Source organism: Cadophora gregata (assembly GCF_030347475.1).
Source record: "Cadophora gregata isolate MNR1 chromosome Unknown scaffold_20, whole genome shotgun sequence".
NCBI classification, from domain to species: Eukaryota; Fungi; Ascomycota; class Leotiomycetes; order Helotiales; family Ploettnerulaceae; genus Cadophora; species Cadophora gregata.
This window is the reverse complement of record NW_026695943.1, coordinates 103,567-127,267: the sequence shown is the minus strand read 5'-3', so window position 1 is coordinate 127,267 and position 23,701 is coordinate 103,567. Positions and strand designations below refer to the sequence as shown.

Sequence of the window (23,701 nt, the reverse complement as noted above, 5' to 3'; positions counted from 1 at the left end):
CAGCAAAGCTGGAATCTTTTGATTTTCGAACGCTGGATACCGGTCATTGAGTTTTGGAAAGCAAAGAGATGAGAACTAGATCTCATCGCTCATTTTACTGGTCACAAATGACCTCATAGTATCTAATGCATGTTACAATAATCGACAAGGAACCAGGGCATCGGAAACGTGACAACTGTTCCACGTGCTATGGACACAAGATACAGGCAGATGACTGACACGCGGTATTACACAGGTCTTGCCTAGGTACCCTCGAAGTACGTACCTGCATACACTGCTCTTTCATTCTCGATTCCCAGTTCTGTAAAGTCTCCACTGAGGATCCCCCTTGCACAAGAAAAATGGGAAAATCCCGAGCACTCTACCCGCTTACTTATTCTAGAAACAAAATTTAGTAATCGAAATCCTTCTAGTGTAAGACAGTTATTTCCACTTTGCTGTATCAGTTAGAGAAGACATTTCAAATGAAGCTATCGGGATTATATCTCCGAGATCTCAAGCCATAGGATAACCGAGCATGTGATTGGACAATGGCATTTCTATTCGATACAACCTTGAACCAACCATCCGGCAGTTGCTAGTTGCACGGTTCGCATAAGTAGTAAACGGCTCCCACAACACCATCACACGGTTCCTGAATCTCGAATCTCATCCCAAGCGAAGTGTTAGTTTATTGATGATTAACCTCGATTTTACCATGTTCAGTTGTTGGGGTCCGAGATGCAGATTTATCCACTCGCTTCCGCCCACATCATTTTCTACTGGATCTGGGGCTGGGGCTCGGGAGCATGGGGGCCGTGCCATACAGTATGCATGCAGGCTTTACCCGGTTCGTCAATAAGGTACAAGCTTATCTCACCAGGAAAGCTTAAATCTGGTCGGTACTGAGGGGTAAATTAATATTGCATCACACTCAAGACTTAGGGGCAGTAGTGGAAAGAGAGAGAGGGAGATATAAGATGACGTCTCTTCCGTCTTAAAGATTGGACCTTTGGTTCGTCGGATGTCACTTAAGCTTCGTCGCTGGTTCATTGTCTCTGTTGACCTCGTCTTGTCAACGTCAATGATCATGTTTGGTGAATATATCATTCTGGCTGCTGCTGCTTTCTCGCGGGCCATTGCTCTACCTAATCGTGGACATGGAAGCCATCCTGGGATGGGATCGTGCCCACCTTTTGGGGGAACTTTCACGATTGATCAATATCAACTGTATCCTGAGAATGCAGACTTTGACTTTGACTCGTGTCTACTCTACACTGGGTATGTTCCTCTCACTCAGACATTCAATCAGCCCTGGATCTTCTCCTATACTGTCCTCTCTCATTATTCAAAGGTACGAGTCAATGACTAACGCTGTGTAGAAACCTCTTCAACTCATCCGTTGGCGTCTACGACCCCTACAAAAACAAAATCGTCGACATCATCGAGTTCCCCGGCATCTCACACAACCCAGAGTACCACGTCGGCGGCGTCGGGATCGACAAACGCACCGGCCTCCTCTCCATAGTCGTCGACGCCGCAGCTGCTTTCTCAACCACGCCACCAGACGTATCCGGCACAAACCTTATCCTGCTCTTAGACCCCTCAACAAAAGAACTCATCTACAAGATCAACCTAACGGACACCACACACGGGAAGTACGGCGGGTTCCAAGACGTTGAGCAAGATCCTGATGGAAGAGTTTATGTAGTGGGTACATTCCCCGGAAGTATTTTACGCGTGGATAAGAAGAGGGGGAAGAGAGACCCGAAAGTCAAGCCTTGGTATGTTTCTCAACCAATTGATACAACCCGCACCGGTCTCAGCGGCCTCGCCTCAAAGGACTGGACTCTTATCTCAAACGACAACAATGGCGGTCGTCTCCTAAATTTCAACATGCGTCTCCCCACTGGCATTCCCACAGTCGTGCCCCTCACCCCAGCCTACAATATCTCTTTTAGCGATGCCATCTACCTGCCTCCTAAATACGGCGGTACTGTCTTACTGGTTGCTGAAGATGGAGTAGGAATCACGGTGTTGAGGAGTAAAGACGGGAAGTGGAATGCGGCGGAGTGTCTTGGGACGGTGCCGAAGAATCAGTATGTGACGGATGATATATTTTCGACGGCCGCAGTGCAAGTGGGGAGTTCGGTGTATATGGTTGTGACGACGTTTGCGGATCCGATTGTGCCTGGGACGTTGGCGGGGAGTAGGAGGGAGTTTCCGTTTTATGATATTACTGCGCAGGTGGAGAGGTTTTTGGGGCTTGATACATTGAAATACGAGTAGAACTTCGACTTATGGATTGGAGGGCCTTATGATGCAGCTATGAATGCATATACAATACAGTGTCGCGAAGGAGGAGCTATGCCTTGGTTTACTTCCATGTCAGAATGTCATATTCTACTGCCAGTATTCAAAGTGCCGGCGTACGGAAAACCTCCAAGTGGTGAACAATCCAGAATTCTCATTCCATTTTTCACTTTTCAATTCTCACAGAATGTGATTTCTTCTTTCATCCTCCTATGCAGCATAGTACTTGCTGGGGGCAATGTTCGAAGTCGAAGAATGCTGAGTAAAGAGTATTTGGGACCTGGCAAGGCTGTCATCACAATTGCGTGTGATACTTGTCCGAAGTAGTGAAATGGGAAATTCCTCGCCTAGTGGTGCAGTGGAAAGCATGATTAAGATGCAATTTAAAATTGATGTGCTCCTGCAGAGAAGACAATTCCCTAGTAATGTGAAGTGCAACTAGAATATTCCAACCATTTGAACATTTTGTTTATGGTCGTTTAAATTTAAGTGGGGGCATATCATCAGACGCCCTAGCATTCGCTAAGGTAAAATCCAGCGGCACAGGTCGCTGAGACTCAACGCCTCATTTTTACCAATCGCTCCTTCTTGGCCACACATCATCGAGCGAAATCTTCAGGAATGGTGTATAGCGGTGCTACGACGCATTATCCACCGGAAAATGTTCTTCACGGATGAACGATAAGCTTGTTTGTCTTTGCGCGATGAATTTACCTCAATTTTCAGGGGCTAGACCGCACAGAGATTTCGGTATCCAGGAAACCTGTCACGGAGCCGAGTCATCTATTTTTGGGGGCTGCCGTTTCTCGCCGGCCATTGACCTAGGAGATTTCAATGAGTCGGAATCTTTGACAAAAAGCCCGTCAGGATACATTCAAGACACACGTCGCGGTTGAGACATCAGGTCTAAATACAATCGCCAGTTGCCACCCCTCTGTTGCAAGCAAATGAGAGCAACTCCCCGCAGAGGTGAAGATCCTCTCTGACTATCTGAAGGCGGAGCAGATTTCAAAGATATTGACATGGTATATCGAGAGTGCCAGGATCAGCCCAGTACCTATGCCTGGAAGAGGGTGGGCGTTGCCAACCGCTAATATGTGCGCACAGAATATCATCCAGAATCCCGGCTTTTCCATCCTACCAAGGACCGGGTATATGATTCCAATAATACGCCACCTCCTCTCTGGGAAGTCTTCTCGATACAATGCATATTTCCTGCCCTTTACAGCGAAGAATTCAGATGATCAGGCTCTAGTACTACCTGCCCACTGTGTCTGCATGCAGGTACCCTTTCACTCCGTTTATCCAAGCGAAGAGATCTCCAAACGAGGAGGATTCATTCGACTCGTTTGTACACTGGCCTCTTCCAAAATATCGAATCGTCGGCGACGCTAGTTGAATAATGCAAGTGGCTTATCATTCCCGTACGCATGCAACTCGTGCAGATGAACAAACGCCCTCGGACGATGCGACATGGGGGGTCTAATTCTGGATCAAAGATCATTTCACCTGCACCATCGTCCCGATCCCTGATCAGGCTGCCCTTCCGAAAAGTAGTCTGGTCGAGTCTCTAAACCAGTATGCTTTCCAGCGTTTGGTCACGTTCTTCTCAGTGCCACGCATTGATGCCACACCCTCGGGCGTACCTTTCAGGATCTTACGCCAAGATATTGAAGATGTCCAAGATTTTGGGATTGTTGGAGGTTGCACAGCGGCATCGATCATTGGGATCAATTCTCCAGAAGTGGAAAATGTGTGTCGACTACCGATCTCAAATTTGGATTCTCACTTCTGTCCCAGATACTGTCGTGGTTGACGGAGATGGCGTCTCAGGTAATTCTACCATCATTCTAAACATTCTAAAGACTCAATTGCTGAAAAATCAGACACATCCACTGGAATATCATCGTCATGAACCAAATTCATAGCAAATTGAGGTCCGGAAAGCTTCCTTTTCGTCGGTAGATACCACTGCCCGCCCTCAGCTCCATTGTCCGGATTTCTTCGCCGGCTTCCTCATTCTCGAGCCTTATCTGTGAAGACCCCCTTGGAAGTTTGATCTCGCTTGACGCAATGATTTCGTCGCCAGCGCTTCCGTTCTGCAGCTGCAAATTAAAAAGGAATATCACACCTGCACCCCCGACCAAGCGAATCTTCCATGCTGGCTACGATTGGGCAAGAGACAACTCCTGTGCTTCAAGAGCGCTCCAGGCTCAAGCCCAAAACTGTACCACCAGAGAATGGCCTGATCTTGAACCAGGAGAAGGATCGAATGCTCTTTCAGTGTACTCCGCCACTGATGAGACTGGCTGACAATAGCTTGCTTGCACATCAGAGATCATGCAGCCCCCCACATCGAGAAAGAGCGTTTCCAAGGCGTCATGAGCCACTGCTCATGGAGTCACAAGCTATGGATGTCATCTGGGGGGCGCTTCCATTGAGTGAAAGAAGTAGCGTCGAGGTCTAGATAAGTTATATACCGAGCTGTTACTTCATACCCTTTGGACCTCGCTGTCTTCTTCCTTTCCCAACCCCATACAGCACTAGTCCAAGACACTCGCAACGACAGCTGTTCACAGGTTTACAGTCAACTGTCTTCCAGCAGCCTTCGACATGTCCGACAACCTCCTACTACCAAACATTGTGCCAACAATCCGCGTCAATGACGGCGATGTCCCCATGTCAGAGGATAGCTCAACTTCGCGAGGCCATAAACTTCCGGAATCAAGCTCCAATGGCTTTGCGCCGCACGAAGGAATTGAAGGCTTACCTTTGGCTACCGAACAGCCAGTAGAAACACCTACTCAGGAAATCAGCAAGAAGCTATCACAATCAGAGGACCCCACATCATCCACCTTGCAAAATAAGCTGGCCAATATAGCAAATGCTCCAACAACGAGCTTGAGGAAAAGAATAAGCGATGCATTGAAAGAGACGGACATCGGATTCGGGTTTATGAATCCAAAGCCTTACGTGTCAGCTGCCCAGCTAGAGGGGATCATTACAAACGCAAACACGAAAAAAGCCCTTCACAATGCCTCGGACGAGGTTCTCATGTTCGCCAACCAGAATCCGAAACTACTCGCAATTACAATACGTAATTTTGAGAAAAACGAAGAAAAGTATAGTCGTGCTAAAGCACTCGCTCTATTTCAATCCAGCAGAATGATTGACAGCGAATTACCTGTCGAAGACCACACTTCCATGAATGTATGCATTGGGTTGCCAGTGCAAGAGAGCTCTGGATCGGAAGACGAAACAACTCAACCGACGGATTCCAGCATGCCATGCCAGTTAGAAACACATGATAGCTTAGTCTCTTCACATGTCTCAGATCCAAGTGGTCCATGTAAACACCCATCTGCTGAAAACGCTTTCCACAATCCACTGTGGGACGAGCCCAGCTTTAAAAAGTTCTACACCACCCAGTGGGCATTTTTGGTCCCGATTTTCACTCAGGAAACTTTCACACATCGTTTCGAACCTGAAGCTACACTTCCTTTCATTGTCAAGAAGGTGCACGCTGGAATCGACCTTTCAGGAGGCCACTTTGGCGATGTTACTCAAGAACACATGCTTGCCAGTCATCAGACAGCTATCAAATCGGTCAGTTGTTTATAATAGAATACATTTGTGACTTAGAGCTAATTTGGCAAAGACTGAAGGAAGGCGAACTATCCCGGTGGCTGTCAAGAAAATGAGATCATCTGCCAACTTCGTGGGAGACTGGGATAGGGAAGCAAAAGCCTTACACGCGTTCAATGAACTTGACGATCCGCACATTGTAAGGGGCATCGGAGCTTTCACCTACCATGGCGGTCACTACATCGTGATGGAATGGGCGGATAGGGGAGATCTTCACAAGGTGTGGAAAAAAACGCCAGAGCCTCATAAGTCAATGACGGCAAATAAAGTGGAGCAATTCCTGAAACAGTTCCGAGGCCTCGCCATGGCTTTGAATCAAATGCATAACAAGCCAATAAAAGAGAATCCGAATTCGGCTCTTGCGAGGCCAGATGATTCAGGGAAAGGCAGAGGAAGTGTCGCCTCGAATCAAGACCTGTCGATCTCGTCTCACCTCAGAGTCAATCGGCTTACGACCGCTGATGAAAACTGGCGGCATGGTGACTTTAAACCGGCGAACATTGTTAGCGTCACCGATAAATCGCAATCGCTGCTGGGACGTTTGAAGCTGGCGGACTTTGGAAGGGCCAAGCAGCACATGAACAAGACTGAGAAACGGATGGGTACGGGCGAAATGTTCACAACATGGCAATATCAACCACCAGAAGCTTTGGACAATGAACACGGAAGGTCACGTCTTTTCGACATCTGGTCATTTGGCTGCGTGCTTCTGGAAACAGCTATTTGGATGCTATTCGGCTCCGTTGGCATAAATCAATTTCTGGACAGCCAAGCAAATAGTGGGCAGAAGACCAGATCGCTTTACTGGTCACAGGATAAATACGGACAGAGAAACCCTACACGAAGTGCAACTACCTTTCGGTTGGTCGAGCGTCTATTGAGTGAAGACAGCGAATGTAAGCAAAGAGACGGAGGCTCAGCCTTTCAAGATGTGATTCGATTGATAAAAGACAAACTCATCGTGCTCAAATTGCCCACAAACGCCGACAGATGCGAGCCAGGCTGTAGGATCAATAGCAAGACCTTGGTGGAAGAGCTTGATGGAATCATTGAGAAAGGTAAACAGAGCCAGTTGTATCTGTTCTCGGGGGTAAACCGAGACCGTGTTCAAATACTCAATTTCATGCCAAAGCAAGGTCGGTACCCCAACGCGAGATATATTTACGAGGATGCTAAACAATATCAGGTAGAACTGAGGAGCAGACAAATGAATCCAAGAGTCTAAGGGCTTCCGATACTTACGATCATGACTTCGATAGGGAATGGGAGTTTGTTGATGACAGCTCATTCGCAAACAGATTCCTTCGCGATCATGCGTCCCCCGACTTTCAACAGCGATCCGACATGAGATCGTCCAAGTTGTGCCAATGTTGTCGCAAGATTGATTTCAACGACTTGAATGCAAATACTGGCCGCCCACTTACGCCATTATGTACGGACAATACCGGATGTGAATTCTGTGCGATGATACTACGAGGTGCAGACAGGTATCCAGATTTAGATTGGAGAGAATTGACTCTCAGCGAATCTGGCTTGAAGCCAAAGAAAAGTCCTGGACTTCCACTGTTGCTTGTCCGCCGTACAGAGGCAAAACGAACTTCGGATAGGAAATCCACTGGCCCCGACCAACATAATTTGGCCCTGCCTTCATCTCAAAACGCGCAAAAACACGATGCCAGTACTTTCCCGATTCAAATCGGGCTTCCCATGCTTTCTCTGGTGGGTAATAAGCCACAGACTTCTCTCATACTCGCCTGGCTGGATGACTGTGACAAAAATCATGGAGATTGTACCTCCAAGCGTCAGCGGTCTCTTCCAACAAGAATGATCGAAGTTGGCACCACCCAACAGCCTATTCTACGTCTTGTCGAATCGGCATCGCTCACTACCCAAGCCGGCACTTCGACCCACTTCATCGCTCTGTCATACCGTTGGGGGACAGTTCCTCCTCACGAACACCTCGTCACTAACTCGAAAGTCTCGAGCGACCACCATGAGGCAATTCCTGGTCCACTCCCGCAGACCCTGGCTGATGCAGTTGAGATCACAAGGGGCCTGGGTATTCGATATCTTTGGATAGACGCTCTCTGCATTGTTCAGGGCGTGGATGGAGATTTCGCACAAGAGGCTGACCGAATGGATACTGTTTTCAGTTCAGCATACTGTGTGATTGCTGCCACCAGTGCAGATGGAAGCTCTTCCGGATTCCTGAACAGATCGCAAAGCCGGGACATACCGCAGGTGAATGAGTACAGTAACCCTGTCTGGTTCCCGGATACTGCCAACCCAGACGGCAACTTTTTCGTCGAAGAACGTTTTGACGACTTCGACCAGGACGTACTGCAAGGGCCTCTGAACGAGCGTGGCTGGGTTTTCCAGGAAAGAGCCCTCGCACGTCGAACCATACATTTCACCAGCAAGCAGGTCTATTGGGAATGTGGTGAAGGGATTCGATGCTAAACGTTGACAAAGATGAGAAACAAGCGAGTGGGCTTTCTCGGCGACCCGAATTTTCCTACATACGGCTTGAAAGGGACGAAGGGAGGAGACATAACGTTCTATGAGTCTCTGTATGAAGATTATTCTAGGAAATCTTTCACGCATATCGAAGACAGGCCTTTTGCTATCAGTGGACTGGAGCAGAGACTTCATCAAGCTCTCGACGAGAAGATTGGATCTGGGGGAGGATTCTGGGGCATATTCGATCACTACTGGGGGCGTGGTCTACTGTGGCAACGGGAGGCTAATGTCGAGAGGATGATACGGCTCAGGCGGGGAGCTAGTGGGAGAGAGGCGGCTCCGTCGTGGTCATGGGAAGGCCACTCTGGTGGTATAACTTTCATGAAGCCTGATCCCCACACCGTGGATTGGCTGTCTGATGAAGTCATATTGCCCTGGACCAAAGCGAAAGAATCACATTCTCGGATGACCACTGCCTCGTATCGGGGTGAGAGGGCCCTGAAAGGGAAGGCACTAGAATGGAAACATGATCCTCACCTCAACCACGATGACACGTATGAAAGCATTGTTTATGATGATGAGGCAAACCTTCCGAGTCGAGATATACTCCGAATCCTTGTCGTTGGGCGGAAGAAGTTGACAGAGTACCAGCACTCACAGGTTCGAAAACATAGTTATGTCCTTGTACTTGCACCGAAGGGTGTGGCGAGCGGATATATTTATGAGCGGGTCGGGGCTGGATCCTTGGACGAATCATTGATCGATTTCGAGAATTCCACGAGTGTTTTGGTTGAATAATCCAGTGGTTATATTGGGCCGGTCTGGTACAGCCTAATTGGATGATTGAATCTCGTTTGCAATTGCATTTGTTCCTGCCTAGAGGTCATTCGAGCACCACTTTGCAGAGGACGCTGTCAAGATGCCCTGAGAAGGATGAAGTGAGAGCCATAGAGATATTGCCTCGCCTTGGCTCCAAGAAACTTGACCTGCAGTCCAAGCTTGGTGTATTTCGGAACCGTTTCTCCTGACGAGTCAAGCTGCTGAGTTTGTCGGAGTTTAATTGTCATTGTATCCAGTTTTCTCATGCGTGTAAGCGCTCTGAAATCCTGACGACTCATAGCTCACAATTTCTACTCCAGACTCCACTTTTCAACCCACTTTTCGGGCTAACTTAATAAGAGTCGGTTCCCCTCTATTCCTGAGTCCTCGAAGGTAAAGGAGGACGGACAAGCTATTATTACCCACTGTTGATGATGATGCTGTGTTGCTATCCACATGGTGCATTACTGTTCTCAGTGTACAATTCCACCGGATCTTGTTAGAGGTGTCTATGCATCTAACAGAGAGCCTCACGAACATGATTCTTGTACCAAATAATGACAGTCTTCGACCCTACCATACATCCCCCAAATAGCGGCCACGAGGCTCAAACCCCCCCATTTCCCTCCATCTATCTATAAAAAGACAGACCGACCCACTCCCAGATCCCAGACCCAGATGCAAATCGTATGATTCCCCCACCGTACGCGCCTTAAGGCCAGAATATCGCGGCCGCGGTTCCCCAAACACACCAAGGATCTTGGAGTTTTGACGCGGGAGGTCCTTCGATTGGCCTGCTCGTCCGCGGACACGGCTTGGGGATTTGGCTGGGCTGCTTCTAGCGAATCAATACCCTGTAAGCTCACCAGCACTTCTAGACGGTCAGGGATAGGGATTGGTTCGCTAGAATATCCAAGATGCAGATCATTCTTTATTTTGGTATTTTTATCTGTAAGCCCAGACTGGTGTCAGCGGGAGGTCAGCCACCCGCCTGTTGATGGGATGGATGGATGGATGGGGTGTACTGTATGTACTTTGCGGTGAGCTCATTTCATCCTTTTTGAACTGCTTCTTTGTCACTTCTCTGGTTTTTGTGAAGTTTCTGTTGCGAAATTTGTACTTTGGAAACAGATTCAAGATGAAGCTCAATACAGTCCTTTCTGTTGCTATATCATTAAGCAGCTGCTGTGCAGCCTCGAAAGAAGACAAGTACGTTCCCCATTCTTGACCCGCTGTATGCTGGGGGAGAGACTATCCAGCTCTTTTCTAATCTAAGTCCTCATACAGCCTCGAGAAACGTGCCGGAACATGTAGTGTTGGGATCGGCCGACAATTCGCAGACGTCCACTGGGACGTAACAATCTACAACGTTCCTCAACCCAAACCTCAAGATGTCAACATCATAGCGACTCTCAGGAACGCTAAAATGGACAAAGGCGAGTCGCTGTCGGTTTCCTGGGCATCAAATACAAAGTCAATCAACATCACGAACATCGATAATGCGCCGGTGTTTACATACAATGAACCGAATCTGAAAGGGTCGTTTGTGGATTATGAGCCGGGAAAGACGAAGGTGGAGTTGCAGTTTCAGGTGGGGACGACGAAATGGTCGACGGATGATTGTGAGGCTTCGAGTGTGGTGTTTTCGGCAGGGAGAGAGGGGTGGGCGTGTAACTTTCCATGTCCGTAGATGGTGATGAATGGTGGTTGTTTCAGATGATGAGAAATGATGTTGGTGTTTTGGAGTTTGGGTGGGATCGGTTAGGAGGAATTCTTTACATAGATTGTTCACCGGATGAGAGCATGAGAAATATACCCTGTTGCAACGCAACGTTCAAGATTTCTTGTTGTGCTTGAGAAAAGGCTTTCCAGATAGATAGTGTCTACTCTCACAGGAAGCATCGATGTTGACTCCAATGTGCTCGAATTGTGCTCGGATGTGACTCTCTTGGTATCACGACGGCAGTCAATCGTCCAAAGTTGGCTCCTTTGATTTCGAGTAAGCTAGGCATCCATATTTTACATCTATCTGTACTGAACTGAAGGCAACCCTTCTCCACGGCGCTCTTGAGACCATTGAATACTTCGTTCAGCGGCCACTTCAACTTGGAACTGTGAGACGACAGGGCTTTCACTTTCGAAAGCGGAACCGTTGGGAAGAGATTGCTCTTCGCGGCGAATCGGCTCTTCTTGAACAATGTGAAGCGCAAATTCACTTCGAGATCCTCTTTCTCGAGTATGTCATCCGTGTTAACTTGAAGGTTTATGGAAACAATGCGTTGTTGAGCACATCTTGAACTGCAACGGCATCCATAAACCTCCTCTTTCGAATATGGAGTATGTGATGAAGACTTGCCCCACGTAGTTTGTTGTTATTCGTGTCATGATTTCGTCTGTGTGGCTTGCCCGCAGCCATCTGACCATTTGCGTTGTGTAACTGCGGAAGCTTTGATCACGACACTCTTTTCCGCTTCCCAGCTACCCGGGATGATTCTCTCGACACCACAGATGGGGATCTGACTTCAACTTCAATCTCTTTCAATGTATCCAATTCGCGCCTCGCAGCACTCTCCTGCCTCATCAAATCCATCTTGAGCTTCGACTCTTCCCTGAGCAACTCCATTCTCAGCTCATTCTCTGCCCGTACAGCAAGTACTCTCGCCTCCGCTTCGGCGGCCCACATCCTCACTATACATTTCCTCTCATGCTCCTTTGTCGTCTTAATTTCCTTCAGAATAGCTTTATGTTCCGCTTCGACAGCCTCCACCTTCGCATCTCGTTCGTAGCCGTACATATCATTGAGATTTGCGACTTCCACACCTCTCAGATCCTTCGCTCTAGTCTTCGCCGCATCCTCCACAACCTTGATCTTCGCTTTCGTCACCTCACGATACATATCCCCTATCTCATCACCTTCTCGTTGTCCAATCCCTTGCCATTCGTACTGCCTCGCCATACCCTCCCCTCTCGCACATTCCTTCTTCATCTCATAAAGGTCCCGTATACAATCTGCTTCTGCCTCTCCAAGCCCATTGACCTCCCGCTCTCTGGTAGTTCCTTCTTCTCGAGCAGCTGCTTCCTTCTCCGCATATAGATCGTTGAGGTATTGCCCTTCCAGCTGTCCTAGACGCGTGATCTCGTTGACTCGCTGCTGGCTCGCAGTTTGTATAGCTGCAACGGTTGCAAGGCCATCGTTCAGAACGGCTTGGTTTCGGGATTCTGCCATGCGCATCTCTTGGGCAACAAACCTCTGCAACGTGGCTTCATCCATATGATCGTAAATATGTGACCGTGGTGGCATATTGGCGGTGAATTGAGCGCTGGGCTCCTTAGGAAATTGCTGGTATTCGGATGTGTATGTTTGCGATGATGAACGGCAGGCTGGAAAACGGGAGCTTGGTATCGTAATTGTGGTGATGCTGGAAGAATGAAGTTGAGAATTGAGCACCCGGGCCGCTCGTCTCCCTTTTCCAAGGGTCACGAGGAGCCGAGGTTGCCAATTCAGGGGTCCCTAAAGTCCGCCTAATTTGGCGAGCCTAACCCTGGAAGCGAGAGCTTTGTTTACCGCGAGACAAGTACAAAATTCACGACGTTACTTCGAGGGGATCATAGACGTAAAGTGTGATTGTTGCCGAAGACTTTAAGGGTTAAGACTCCAGAGGCTCAATCTCAGTGACAGTGATGATGGGCTTGACAAAGGATCAGGCAATAGCAACACAGTCATGGGCCCTGGGAAGTAGCAGTTTCCCATGATTGGAGGTTGCCAGTTGGGTATATGGTAAATTTGGGAGAGGGTCACGATGCTCGGGTTCTGATAGCAGGTAAGCCACACGAAATCATGACTTGTTGCACAGGTGGACTGTAAACCTGCTAAGTCGACTTTGGTGCGACTGATGTCATCATACTGGAATTGAACCTCTTTTGCATCGGCCTTTACAACCCGGTGATTTAGCCACCAGTTCCATTATTCTCTTCTTTCGTCTCCAAGTTAATTGGATATTATGACTCATCTCTAGCTTCTAGTGCTCAGGGGTGAATCCAGTTATCCCCCCCGTCCCGAACCCCTGCCACTGGTCAAGTATATAAATTTCAACCATCACAATCCGCAAGATAGAAAAAGAGGTCGTATCATTTCAATGACTCGCCAAGACCGCTCTATGTCTATTCTTCAACTTCATTCCAATACTTGGTACCGCGAAAGTTTGCGGGACCCAAGCTGTGATCTGCTGTGTGCTCTCAGACTATTTTATCGTTTTCTGGTTCAGCAAGTCGACAATTCTCAAGATTCTCAAAGGCAGGTGAAGTGACAATAGGAATAGTAACACTAATGACAGCATCAAGCCTTCGACAATGGCTACTCAACAGTACCCTACTATAGGCTAACAATTTCTGGTTGCTTCTGTTCCGTTTCGAGAGACAATTGGCTGACTTTTACCCCACGGACTAGTTAGAAGCTCCAGAGGCTATTATGTATAGGGTCAAAGGCCTCGTTGTCTGTAATCTCATCAACTCCTTAACCATACCCCTTGCACCTGTAATCTCCTAGTGCCTTATATACATGATTATACTCAGGTACGTACAAAGTACGTGTTATGCCTTGTGACCTCATGTTATTGGGAAGTTTTCAAATTGAAACTGCAATTCATTTGAAATTACGTTCACTTGCACTCTGCTTCAAGGAATATTCACGGATGCACTGCCTCCGGCTAGGCTTTCGCTCCTGCAAGTTCTGACTGTGATCCTATAAATCATGCTCTTCATGCATCTCTACACTCTACAATCTTCAAGAAAGCATATCGACTCTTTCCAAGACTAGCTGAACACCCTCTTCAATACCGTGACGTCGAAGCCGATTCTGAGAACTCTGTTCGTCCCATGCTTCCAACATCCAGTAGACGGGCGAGCTCTCGTCTCGTGTGGTTCAACATCCTATCAAGCTCTGGATGTTGGTAAATCGCGGGCTAGATAATTGACAACAACAGAAACCCCGACAACGATCTCCACAAAGACAGCACAACTCATATCTTCGCAAATCCCATCCATCTCTCATTCTACCGGCAAACATTCAGAGCTCAAATAGAGATTTGCCCTGATCAGAAACACAATCTCTAGGTAGTTGGGTGGGTTCCTGATGGACACCCCAAGGGCCAAGCAATCTCTCTATGTTTGTATTCTTAAGGGATGGCTAGAACTTGATCGTTGCTTAGTGGCTCCAGTGGTGTATATATACACCCTCCTAATCTCCCCGCAGCCACGAAGTCGGCGACGGGGATAGCTACTCGTGCAATTCGCCTGTGACTAGCCATTCAAGACCCATAGAACAAGCTATTCATTCAGCATACTCCGACAAGTATCCTCTACCCTCTTCCGCCAATATGAAATCACTGTCCCAATTCACCTAAGCACACCTGTGATCTCCTTCCATGCCCAAGAGCAATCTGTATAGATGTTCTATAAAAGCACTCAAACTAATCACCACCAAAGATCCTCGACTTTGTGACCAATCAGGGATTGCTCGACTTTATGAGAGGTAAATCTGCTGCCCGTTTCCTCAATAGAGTCTTTTAACAATTCGATTTTTGAATATTTAATCATTACAAGAGGAGGAGCCCATTCCGTTCGGTTTCTGGATGTGCACATAAGTGTAGGCGTATCGTTGTGGCAAGGTATAGCAGATGAATGACAACGAAAATTTCCTTGACAGCACCAGCTCCTGAATAAAAAAAAACCACAGGTTGAAAATGCAACGTCTCATTTTCGCACCAAGGCCCGATAATCTAGCCCACCCTCATACCACCAATCACCAAAACTACCCTCCAAAGCCACGTAAACAACCCACAAGACAACCCAGCACAACAAACTGTCACGGCCAGCATGGAATAGAGCGCAGCGTTGATTATTCTCAAAAGAAAATAATGGTTATTATATACTCACGATACACTCTGATACTCTCCTAGCCTACGCTTTCCAACAACTCTTCAGTTCTCTCCATTTCCCACAGCCAGTAGTTGAGAAGGAGCAATACAGTCAATAACAACATCAATCCAACTATCACATATTAATTCACTCCCCCTCCCTCCCTGTCCTCTAACCAGGTACCCCTCTTCACCCTCTCCCGCCAGTCCCCCACACTATAAAAACCTCCTCCCATACCGCATCTCCAAAGTCCCCAGACTCGAAGCAACCAAAAGGGAAGGTGAGAAGAAGAGAGAGGCAGGTGAGAGGCTGACAAGTGTGAGGTAGGTACAAGAATGACTTGCTCACAACGAGGCAAATATGTACGTTGAAATTGAATCGAGACTGTTGGGAGATTTGGAATCAGATAACAATAGGGAGATTTTATTCAATGGTAAGAGCGATGGCCGCATTTTGAACGGTGAGGTGAGGTGAGATGGCAGCGAGCAGAGAAATGGCAACACTCCTTCCTTCCTTGCCATATGAAAAATCTACGTTTCTCAACTCCATACCTATTGTTACTTACTCTTTCTACCACTCTACCTGCACGACCCCACCTGTCCTGGCCCCAGATCACGAGAAAGAAGGGAGTGGGGGGGATCGACATCCTCCTTCTTCACAGGTAAGAATCAAGTAATAAATAACAAAGCATCCTTTCCCACACATGCGAGACAAAACTTGGAAAGGAGTCTTCATCTATAGTACCACTTGTTTCAAGACATAGCTTCACTAGCCCACCCATTGGGAAAATAATTATCATTACCTCTATTTGGATCTCCCATGTCTCATCATCATCATCATCATCTATCATCTATGCAAACAATCCAACGAAGCGAAGCAGCGGACAGCTCAAGATCGATCGACCTTCCCATCAATCACTTAATCACAAGCATTCGCCCACTCCACATCTCTAATTCTCTTCCTCCTCTCCCTTTCCTTCCCTTTTCCCTTCTTACCACCCCCATGTCCTACACTACCCCAACCCCTCCAAGCCCTCCCCAGACTACCCAGCATCACATCTCGACAACCCTCTCCCTCCTCAACCTCGCCTTCCTAAAAACTTTCTCAATATCCGACAATTCACCACCCCGCCACTCATTACCACGTCCATTCCAATCAAGATCCCCACAATCAAAATCGGCATTTCCATCATTAGTACTCAAACACTCCTCCCTATCACGTAAACTATCATCAAACCCCCAACCAACACTCCCCTCTCTCCACCCTTTAATCTTGAGGCTCACAGTCCTCCAGATCAGGATAAAAAAGAGCCCGTGATGAGGATGAGCGAGATACTCACGAAAAGTAAGCCGATCAATCCACCGTGTCCGCCGAGGTTATCAACATGCTTGACCCACTCTCCAAGAGAAGTGGCTCTCAAAGCCGTGGCGGCAGATTTGGATTCTGTAGCTGCGGGACTGGCACCCGTAGTAGTGGGTGAGGACTGTGACGGAGGGGAAGAAGTTCCTGTAGGTTCGTACGCCTTGATTAGAGTCCATGTTTTATTATCAGAATCGACGGCCAGAGTCAAGCAGGTTCCAGAACGGTAACAAGTAGTAAATGCCTTATCGCCAGGCCAAGGAGGATAATGTACGATCGTAGAGGTGGAAACGACCGTGATATCCGGATGAGATTCTTGGAAGACTGCAAAGAGAAGACATGATGAGTCGATACCCTCAAATGAGGGCCGACGAGATAAAATATACTTGGATGGAGGTGAGGGGGAAACTCACCTGCTGGAATCATTGATGAAGAAAGGGGTTGAGAGATGATCGGCGAACTGCTCGTCGATCCAAGAGTGGAAGATGAAGGGACTAAAATGGAAGATACCGTTGGCATGGTGCTTGAGGAGGTAATGGAAGAGGTTGACGCCAATGAAGAAGATTCGGAAGTCGACAAACTGCTAGAGGTTGAAAAAATTGTAGGCATACCTGTGTTCTCCGCAGTCGGACTGGGAGAATTCGATGTACTGGGTTTGATTTGTGTGTGGACTTCGGAAGCAACTGATTTGATGATGTTTGTGTCCAGTCTTGGAAGTGGGACGTTACCATTGACAGCCCATCCACCAGTAGCACCAGGGCAGGCTGGTGGACTGAATGTGGGGCTATAGCTGTCCTCGGAGACTCCGACTGGATTGATATCCTTCCAAACATTTGCGAGGTTGTTAAAGTCTGGTTGGATTGGAGTTGGAGTGCTGCTGTAAATTTCGCCATTAGGATAGTCCACGATACCGTAGTCGTTTGTCTCCTGAACCCATTCGTAGATGATACTGCCGGACCTGCACAAAATTAGCATGTATGGTCCACAACCATAAGCCAAGGACAAGAAGATCCTTAAAACATTCGGTCAGGGCAGGAGAGGATACATACCATGTGTCGATCATCTCGGGACCAAAAATGGCGCTCTGATCATTGAAAGTACGTTCTCCACCAACATTACAACCAGTCTCCGAGAAGAAGATAGGAAGATTGTATCCAACAGTCATAGCTTGAAGACCAGCATAACCAGAAGTTTCATATGTAGCAGTGCCACACCATTCATATGAATTGAGGCCAAAGAAATCAATAGCCTCATCAGCCTCACCACAAGCCAGATAATTCTGCAACATAGGACGAAGTTCAGCGATATCAGCAGCAGAGTACCCGATAGGAACCTGGCGATAGCTCTTGGCAGACATGTAGGACTTCATATCCGCGACAGCAGCCTTGATATATGGCGCAGATGGCGATCCTCCAAGATTGTTGATGACCTCGTTTCCGATCCAAAATCCCCCCAAATTATCATATTGCTGGAACTCGTCCATGACCTTGGCGAATGCGGAGAATTGCTCTTTGGTCCATGTTGGTGTGGCTTGTACGATTTGGGTTTCGAAGGTATCGAGGTCCAACCAGATGTAGATTCCGGCGTCGCTGAAGGCGGACATACAGCCATCGTGGTTGCCATCTGGATCAACGTGGTAGACTCGAATTGAGTTTGTGCCAATGGATTGCATGGATTTGGCGTCGAGTTGGCATTGGTTGGTATCGACGAGGGGATCAGCTGGAGTACCTTGATAAGCGACGCCTAGATGGTCAGATTGAGGTATTGAGATTGAGGGGGATTCTTACCCTTGAGAAAGAACTGTTGGCCGCCTGCGAAGAACTTTGCGCCCTTGACGGTGATGGTAGGTAGTGCTGAGGCTTGAAGAGCTAAGCATCCAACCAATGCGATTGCCAGGAATTGCTTAAACATGCTGGAGATCTATCAATGCTTTGGGAGCGAGTGTCGCAATTGAGAGGATTTCCAGGTCGAATACAGCTTTATTGATGCTTCCAGAGCGAGTGTGGTTGCTGAACTAGAGCTCCAATTGAGGTTTGTGTGGACGGAGGACCAGAGGTTTGTTTACAAAGCGATGCAGACGCAGTACAAGCCAAAGCGTAGAAGATGCTGCACAAAAAATATTCCAAAGCAATGCAATGCAAATGCAAAATTAATATTTTACACAAGGGTTCTGTTGGGTGAATTCGACGTGGAGGATCGCAAGTCGAGGTTTGATTGTCTTGTGCCTTGATATTCACGAGCTCTGTTGACGCGAGGACAGGAAAGCGCGGCCTGAATTGAAGTGAACTAGCATTTGAAGGGGAGGACAACAACAACAATAACAAAGCAAATCAAAACAAGAGAAACTTCGAAAGACAAAATCAAAATCAAAATCAGACCTCACGCGGGACGTTGCTTAGCTTATCACTTACTACCCACGTACCTGTCACTTCCAAGTAAATGGACCTACCAACCTGCATCGTGAAGATCATCTCTATCAACCTATCTGTCTCCCTTATCCAGCTCCACATTTTACATTCTTCCGAGTCTAATGCAACCTTGCCTGCATTCAAGCCGTTGGCAATGGATCCACTAGAGCTTGTGTAGGAGCTTGATCCTGGGATCATGAAGATGTGCAGCTCGTGGTTGGGTGGAGAGTTGGTTGGATGTTGGTTTCCTTGATTGATAGAAGGGACGATAAATACAAGGGTGATGGACAATACGATGTGAGTTGCCAATTTAGAGGGGGGAGAGCTGCGGGTTAGAGGCACGACGATAAGAGCTTGATTTAAAGGGGTGGTAATGATCATGAGGGGAAGGAGGATTTCATCTATTTGTTGCAAAAATGAGGGCGGAATGAAGATAGATGAGGGGAGTATGTGACGTTGTTGGTATTAGGATGATATTCATGAGAGAAAGTTGGAAGTTGGCAGGAGAAGTTGGTTGATGGTTGATGGATGATGACAAGAGAGGACGTTCTGCGCCACAACAGAGAATTCGGAGATAAGGCTTCCTGCGAACGTGCTTAGAACGTGACTTGAGTACCCCAGCAAAATATATGATACAAAGATTTGGTATCATTGTAGCGTAGACACGAGCATATGCCAATACATTGGATTCCCTTCTCCATGTCTGATTCTGCTCCAAATGAACGCCCGAGCATGCACTCGTCCCGGGTAAGGTGCACATAAAATAGCCGAGCTCAGACAAGTCTGTTCGTACGCTTCGACACCTCTCTTGTGAACCATGGATACGAGGATATTCGATATGAGTATGTTGTATCATCAACCAGAGCCCCAAAGCTGTGCCTGGCTAGCGCATTGCTTCATTACCCCCTAACAGAATTTAAATATAGTAAAAGCCTCTGGCGCTTCTGGATATTGACGCTCCAACATTGGCGACGAGGAGTAGTATGATAAAGTTGATCGATACTTTCTGCCAACTCGGTGACTAGTAACCAGTGCTTTCTTCAATCATCGACAGGATTTTCATCCCTGCGCCCCAGGGTGACGTGTGATGGCTGTGTGGGTTTGCTATAGATATAGTGAGGAATTTCGTTCCGAATAGAAGGATTCGTGCTTACAAGTGAAATCGCACACTATTGTAGTAAGCTTGCATCATCGAAGTTATCTGAACTTCCTCCATTTCCGTCAAACCCCTCAGTTTCAGGGCATCATCATTGAACAAATTCCTCAATCCACGTGTAATTCTCATAGCACATTCTTCGAACACCCTTGGATAAAACCCAGCACTGGCCCAATCAAGAAGGCAGATAGAATCATCCTCGAGTAGGAGGAAGTTTCGAGGAGCTATATCAAGGTGACACAAAACCAACTCAGACTCACTGAATCTTACTTTAGGATCCTGTTTCCGTAGTCTCCTGTTGAACCAATTTTCCATCTCCTCAACAGTATGAAGGAGAGGTTCTTCACTGTGTTCAGACCAAAGGATACCACTTGACACTCCACCACCAAGCGGACCAGGTACAGAACCGCGAATAGTCGTAAGATAGGCAACAACATCGGCGATTCTTTCTATCAGAACATGGTCTTCAACAGGCTCGATGACCCTTCCCCGCATGTACTCCATGACAATATAACCTTGTTGTGCTTTGGTGAAAAATCGATAGACAAATGGAATGCGCACGACATCGTGATCAACCAGTTCGTAGGCTCGCCTCAGACTTTTCGCCTCCTCTTCTTTGATGCCCCGCCCAAACTTGACTACTGCTTCTTCAGATAATTTGACAACATGGTTATCATAACAAGCTTTGCTGAGAGAGGTATGGTTTGGATTTGAACAGTAGGCAGCTATCTCGTCATTACTTGCGGTTTTGTGGTCAAGGTCAAAAGAAGCCATAACGGGACCAGGCAGTATCGGACCGAAGATCTGAGGAGCACAAGAGAAGAGCGACGATGATAGATGGTGACAGATGGCGGGACATGGTGGGAGAAGGTGTAAGATAGAAATGAGTAGTGAGGCGAGCGCCAAGACTCTTGTCTTTATGCGAGTGGCCGCGTACGTGCATGAAGCCTGATTGGAGGTATTAGGCAAGGCACGAGGAGACGACCAAATTGTGCGTAGAAGAAGATACGGCTTCGCTATCCATTCCACACCTTTCTACAAACCTCGACTCACTCTTATATACTTATCCATGTCAACATTCAAAGTTCACCCCCATTTTCTCATCACAATCCTTTTCTCAAGGCAATTCCTCCGGCCTTCTCCCGTCCCCAATCTCCATAGGATTTTTCCTGTCCCTCTCCCGCACACCCATCATCCCAGTTCCATTTCCATTTCCATTTCCATTTTCACTCACCACTCCATAACTTCCCGGTACGATCCCAATTCCCTGTCTATTCAAGCCATCATACCCAGCCATTGCTCTCAACCTCTCACCCCTCCTCATTCTCCTCTCCCTCAACCACATCCCCAAACAAACCAACGCCGCAATACCCAGCGGAATCCCTACACCAGCACCAATAGCAACTTCGTGATTCTCTTCACACCGGCCCTCTTCTTGAGTTGCATTCCCGCTCACCCCTATCGCTGCTGAGCTTGAACTCGTTGAAGCAGCAGCAGACGAAGTGGCCGAAGAAGAAGCTACTGATGAAGTTGAACTCGTCACCCCAGCCGTAGCATACACCGTCCCAATCGCAATCTTAATCGTTCCACCCTGCGGACACGTCCCATTATCGAGCGGGAAACCACAACACCATCCCATGTTCGCAACATTTCCATTTGGTGCGGGCGAGGCGAGGATGATGGGTGCGCCGCCTGTGGGTGTGACTATCTCATTTATCAGCCCATATTCAGTCCTTGACATAACTGCACCTTTGACACCAGTAATTTGAATAGATTTGGTTTAACAGAGACAGAAACTTGAGATGAAGACAAGAGAGGGTGACATACAATCCGTACAAACCCTCGCACACGCCTCATCCGCAAAACTCTCATCCGTACATGACCCCCTCGACACCAACCCATTATCAAAACATAACCCTGAACTTAAACACGCCACTCCCTGGCTACAACACGCGCTGTGGTCGTTGGTGTTGGTGTTGCATGGTACGTCGTTGGGAGGGGCGAGGATGCCGCTAGGGTAGTAGCAGGATGAGGAAGGGGTGGCTGCTTGTGTGAGGGGGAGAGACAAAGAGTTGAGGAGGGAGATGGTGAGGAGTGAGAGGGAGGAGGAGGATCGCATGTTTTTTTTTTCGACGAGGGGAGGGGATGTCTGTTGAAGTGAGAAAGAAAGAGAAGGATGGAACGAGTGCTTCACGAGCCCTTAGACAAGACTTCAATGAGAAAGATCAATACGAAATCAGATGAACAGAGGGAGAATCCCAAGACAGATCAAATCAAAGTCAAGTTCCAAAAAGAAAGCCAAAGGAAAAAACCTCTCGCCTCCCCTCCAGGTGGAAGCCCCTCCAAGATAAACCATTGACAATAACTCCTACTGTACAGCAGGCCCAAGGCCAGGGCACTGCAGCGCGTAGCCTCACCAACCCCCCGCTTCCGTCCCTTAAATCTAAATCTTTGAAAACTGGGGATTGCTCACGATCTGGATACCGGATTTGGCACTTCAGGGGTTGGAGGTGGGGTGTTGTTTTATCTCGTCAGCGCTACGGAAGCTTATTTCGATCCGCTGGGATTTATGGGCCAGTGCTGTGAAGTGTTCGATATGAACCTCACACAGCAAACTTGAAAAACATCAGAGAAATGCTAGCTGACTTTGAGATCTAGTTAGGGCAACTAAGTATTATATTCGATTGATTCACAAGAGAATTATTTGTGCTACGACATAAGGGGAGAAAAAAAGGGTTTTCTATTCTCCTCTTCCTTTACTGCAGTATCCCGAATTTCTAGTGCAAAACACCTGCAGCCCAGTAGAACGGCCCACTAGGCCTCGTCCGCTTCTCAGTGTGGCACAGCAGGCGGTAAGTGCTTCAGATGGCACGAGCGATCCAATTGATTTCTTTCTCATCCAAAAAATAAATGCCGGGTCTTATGCATACAATGTCAATGAGGATATGGAATGAAGGATCCAACAGGAGTATTAGAGAAGCGGGAATGCAGTCGAATGGTAGGTATTCGGATTTGCACTACCTGCCCTGAACGCGGGTCGCTTAGGCTTGTTCCCCTTTTTCTCGTCCCATGGCTGTGCCTCCCCTCGATATTTGATATAAGAGATACTTTGGCAAGTTTCCCGTTTCTGATCCTGTGATTGAGGTAATGCTATGTTAGCTTCGAGGACATGACCTGTTGTTTAAGATTATAGAGGATGATCAAGTTAAGTGCGGAGTAAACAATGCCTGAAGCGAACCGCCAAGCATTGTGTTTCCCCATCCTGGGATTCGTTTCCTGAGCCAGGTTCGAGTCGTAGTTCGATTCACAAATCCAGATATTATCAAAACGTCTCAAGCTTCACGTTATCCTCATACTCTCTTCCTTGCTCTGTACTTCCACGAATGTCTGTCCCGCGAACAAGAATCAGCAGTGAATATTCATCAGGGAGAAAGGAAGGAGGATATACGAGAGCTCGAGAACGTCGAGTGTGACTACCCATCACTTATTTTGCCGTTTTTAACACGTCTATTAATTGCTGTTTGGAAAGCAAAAGAAATTGTATCTGCTTCTCCTGCCCGATATCATTTACATCAACGTTCTGTCAATTCGAGAGCTCAGCCCCCTTTTGTGTTGCCCAGCTCGGCTAACACTCTCCGCTCATTGA

At 47.6% G+C, this 23,701-nt stretch overlaps 8 protein-coding genes across 8 annotated transcripts; 4 read left to right on the top strand and 4 right to left on the bottom strand.

Annotated features, from left to right (window-relative positions):
- Nucleotides 1–860: 860 nt before the first annotated feature.
- Nucleotides 861–2,454, top strand: ONS95_008498 (uncharacterized protein). Its single transcript, XM_058502053.1, has 2 exons — nucleotides 861–1,260; nucleotides 1,362–2,454. Exons 1-2 carry the CDS (start codon nucleotides 1,004–1,006, stop codon nucleotides 2,266–2,268), a joined length of 1,164 nt encoding a protein of 387 aa, XP_058349223.1. The 5' UTR covers nucleotides 861–1,003; the 3' UTR covers nucleotides 2,269–2,454.
- Nucleotides 2,455–4,905: 2,451 nt separating this feature from the next.
- Nucleotides 4,906–8,397, top strand: ONS95_008497 (uncharacterized protein; the record flags this gene model as incomplete). The annotated part of the gene is made up of 3 exons (XM_058502052.1): nucleotides 4,906–5,898; nucleotides 5,951–7,073; nucleotides 7,124–8,397. 3 exons carry the CDS (start codon nucleotides 4,906–4,908, stop codon nucleotides 8,395–8,397), a joined length of 3,390 nt encoding a protein of 1,129 aa, XP_058349222.1.
- Nucleotides 8,398–8,409: 12 nt separating this feature from the next.
- ONS95_008496 (uncharacterized protein) lies at nucleotides 8,410–9,195 on the top strand (the record flags this gene model as incomplete). The annotated part of the gene is made up of 1 exon (XM_058502051.1): nucleotides 8,410–9,195. One exon carries the CDS (start codon nucleotides 8,410–8,412, stop codon nucleotides 9,193–9,195), a length of 786 nt encoding a protein of 261 aa, XP_058349221.1.
- A 511-nt stretch (nucleotides 9,196–9,706) lies between these two features.
- Nucleotides 9,707–10,906, top strand: ONS95_008495 (uncharacterized protein; the record flags this gene model as incomplete). The annotated part of the gene is made up of 3 exons (XM_058502050.1): nucleotides 9,707–10,256; nucleotides 10,399–10,425; nucleotides 10,504–10,906. The coding sequence occupies exons 1-3, from the start codon at nucleotides 10,219–10,221 to the stop codon at nucleotides 10,904–10,906; spliced, it is 468 nt and encodes a 155-aa protein (XP_058349220.1). The 5' UTR covers nucleotides 9,707–10,218.
- Nucleotides 10,907–11,668: 762 nt separating this feature from the next.
- ONS95_008494 (uncharacterized protein) lies at nucleotides 11,669–12,517 on the bottom strand (the record flags this gene model as incomplete). The annotated part of the gene is made up of 1 exon (XM_058502049.1): nucleotides 11,669–12,517. The coding sequence occupies one exon, from the start codon at nucleotides 12,515–12,517 to the stop codon at nucleotides 11,669–11,671; it is 849 nt and encodes a 282-aa protein (XP_058349219.1).
- A 3,357-nt stretch (nucleotides 12,518–15,874) lies between these two features.
- On the bottom strand, nucleotides 15,875–19,433 carry ONS95_008493 (uncharacterized protein). Its single transcript, XM_058502048.1, has 4 exons — nucleotides 18,279–19,433; nucleotides 17,541–18,234; nucleotides 17,103–17,449; nucleotides 15,875–16,638 (listed from the first exon to the last, which is right to left on the bottom strand). The coding sequence occupies exons 1-4, from the start codon at nucleotides 18,400–18,402 to the stop codon at nucleotides 16,427–16,429; spliced, it is 1,377 nt and encodes a 458-aa protein (XP_058349218.1). The 5' UTR covers nucleotides 18,403–19,433; the 3' UTR covers nucleotides 15,875–16,426.
- A 57-nt stretch (nucleotides 19,434–19,490) lies between these two features.
- On the bottom strand, nucleotides 19,491–20,932 carry ONS95_008492 (uncharacterized protein). Its single transcript, XM_058502047.1, has 2 exons — nucleotides 20,054–20,932; nucleotides 19,491–20,003 (listed from the first exon to the last, which is right to left on the bottom strand). Exons 1-2 carry the CDS (start codon nucleotides 20,827–20,829, stop codon nucleotides 19,940–19,942), a joined length of 840 nt encoding a protein of 279 aa, XP_058349217.1. The 5' UTR covers nucleotides 20,830–20,932; the 3' UTR covers nucleotides 19,491–19,939.
- A 112-nt stretch (nucleotides 20,933–21,044) lies between these two features.
- On the bottom strand, nucleotides 21,045–22,447 carry ONS95_008491 (uncharacterized protein). The gene is made up of 2 exons (XM_058502046.1): nucleotides 21,883–22,447; nucleotides 21,045–21,759 (listed from the first exon to the last, which is right to left on the bottom strand). Exons 1-2 carry the CDS (start codon nucleotides 22,172–22,174, stop codon nucleotides 21,173–21,175), a joined length of 879 nt encoding a protein of 292 aa, XP_058349216.1. The 5' UTR covers nucleotides 22,175–22,447; the 3' UTR covers nucleotides 21,045–21,172.
- Between the last annotated feature and the right edge of the window lie 1,254 nt (nucleotides 22,448–23,701).

What these genes read in the sequence shown, in the direction of transcription:
- ONS95_008498 (XM_058502053.1), top strand. Translation starts at nt 1,004, where the DNA reads ATGTCACTTAAGCTTCGTCGCTGGTTCATTGTCTCTGTTGACCTCGTC. An exon ending in TCGTGTCTACTCTACACTGG is followed by an intron (nt 1,261 to 1,361) that starts GTATGTTCCTCT and finishes AACGCTGTGTAG; the next exon opens with AAACCTCTTCAACTCATCCG.
- ONS95_008493 (XM_058502048.1), bottom strand. Translation starts at nt 18,402, where the DNA reads ATGTTTAAGCAATTCCTGGCAATCGCATTGGTTGGATGCTTAGCTCTT. An exon ending in CCCGAGATGATCGACACATG is followed by an intron (nt 17,450 to 17,540) that starts GTATGTATCCTC and finishes AATTTTGTGCAG; the next exon opens with GTCCGGCAGTATCATCTACG. An exon ending in TCCGACTGCGGAGAACACAG is followed by an intron (nt 16,639 to 17,102) that starts GTATGCCTACAA and finishes ACGAACCTACAG; the next exon opens with GAACTTCTTCCCCTCCGTCA.
- ONS95_008492 (XM_058502047.1), bottom strand. Translation starts at nt 20,829, where the DNA reads ATGGCTTCTTTTGACCTTGACCACAAAACCGCAAGTAATGACGAGATA. An exon ending in AATAGTGTGCGATTTCACTT is followed by an intron (nt 20,004 to 20,053) that starts GTAAGCACGAAT and finishes CTATATCTATAG; the next exon opens with CAAACCCACACAGCCATCAC.
- ONS95_008491 (XM_058502046.1), bottom strand. Translation starts at nt 22,174, where the DNA reads ATGCGATCCTCCTCCTCCCTCTCACTCCTCACCATCTCCCTCCTCAAC. An exon ending in TGCGAGGGTTTGTACGGATT is followed by an intron (nt 21,760 to 21,882) that starts GTATGTCACCCT and finishes TAAATGAGATAG; the next exon opens with TCACACCCACAGGCGGCGCA.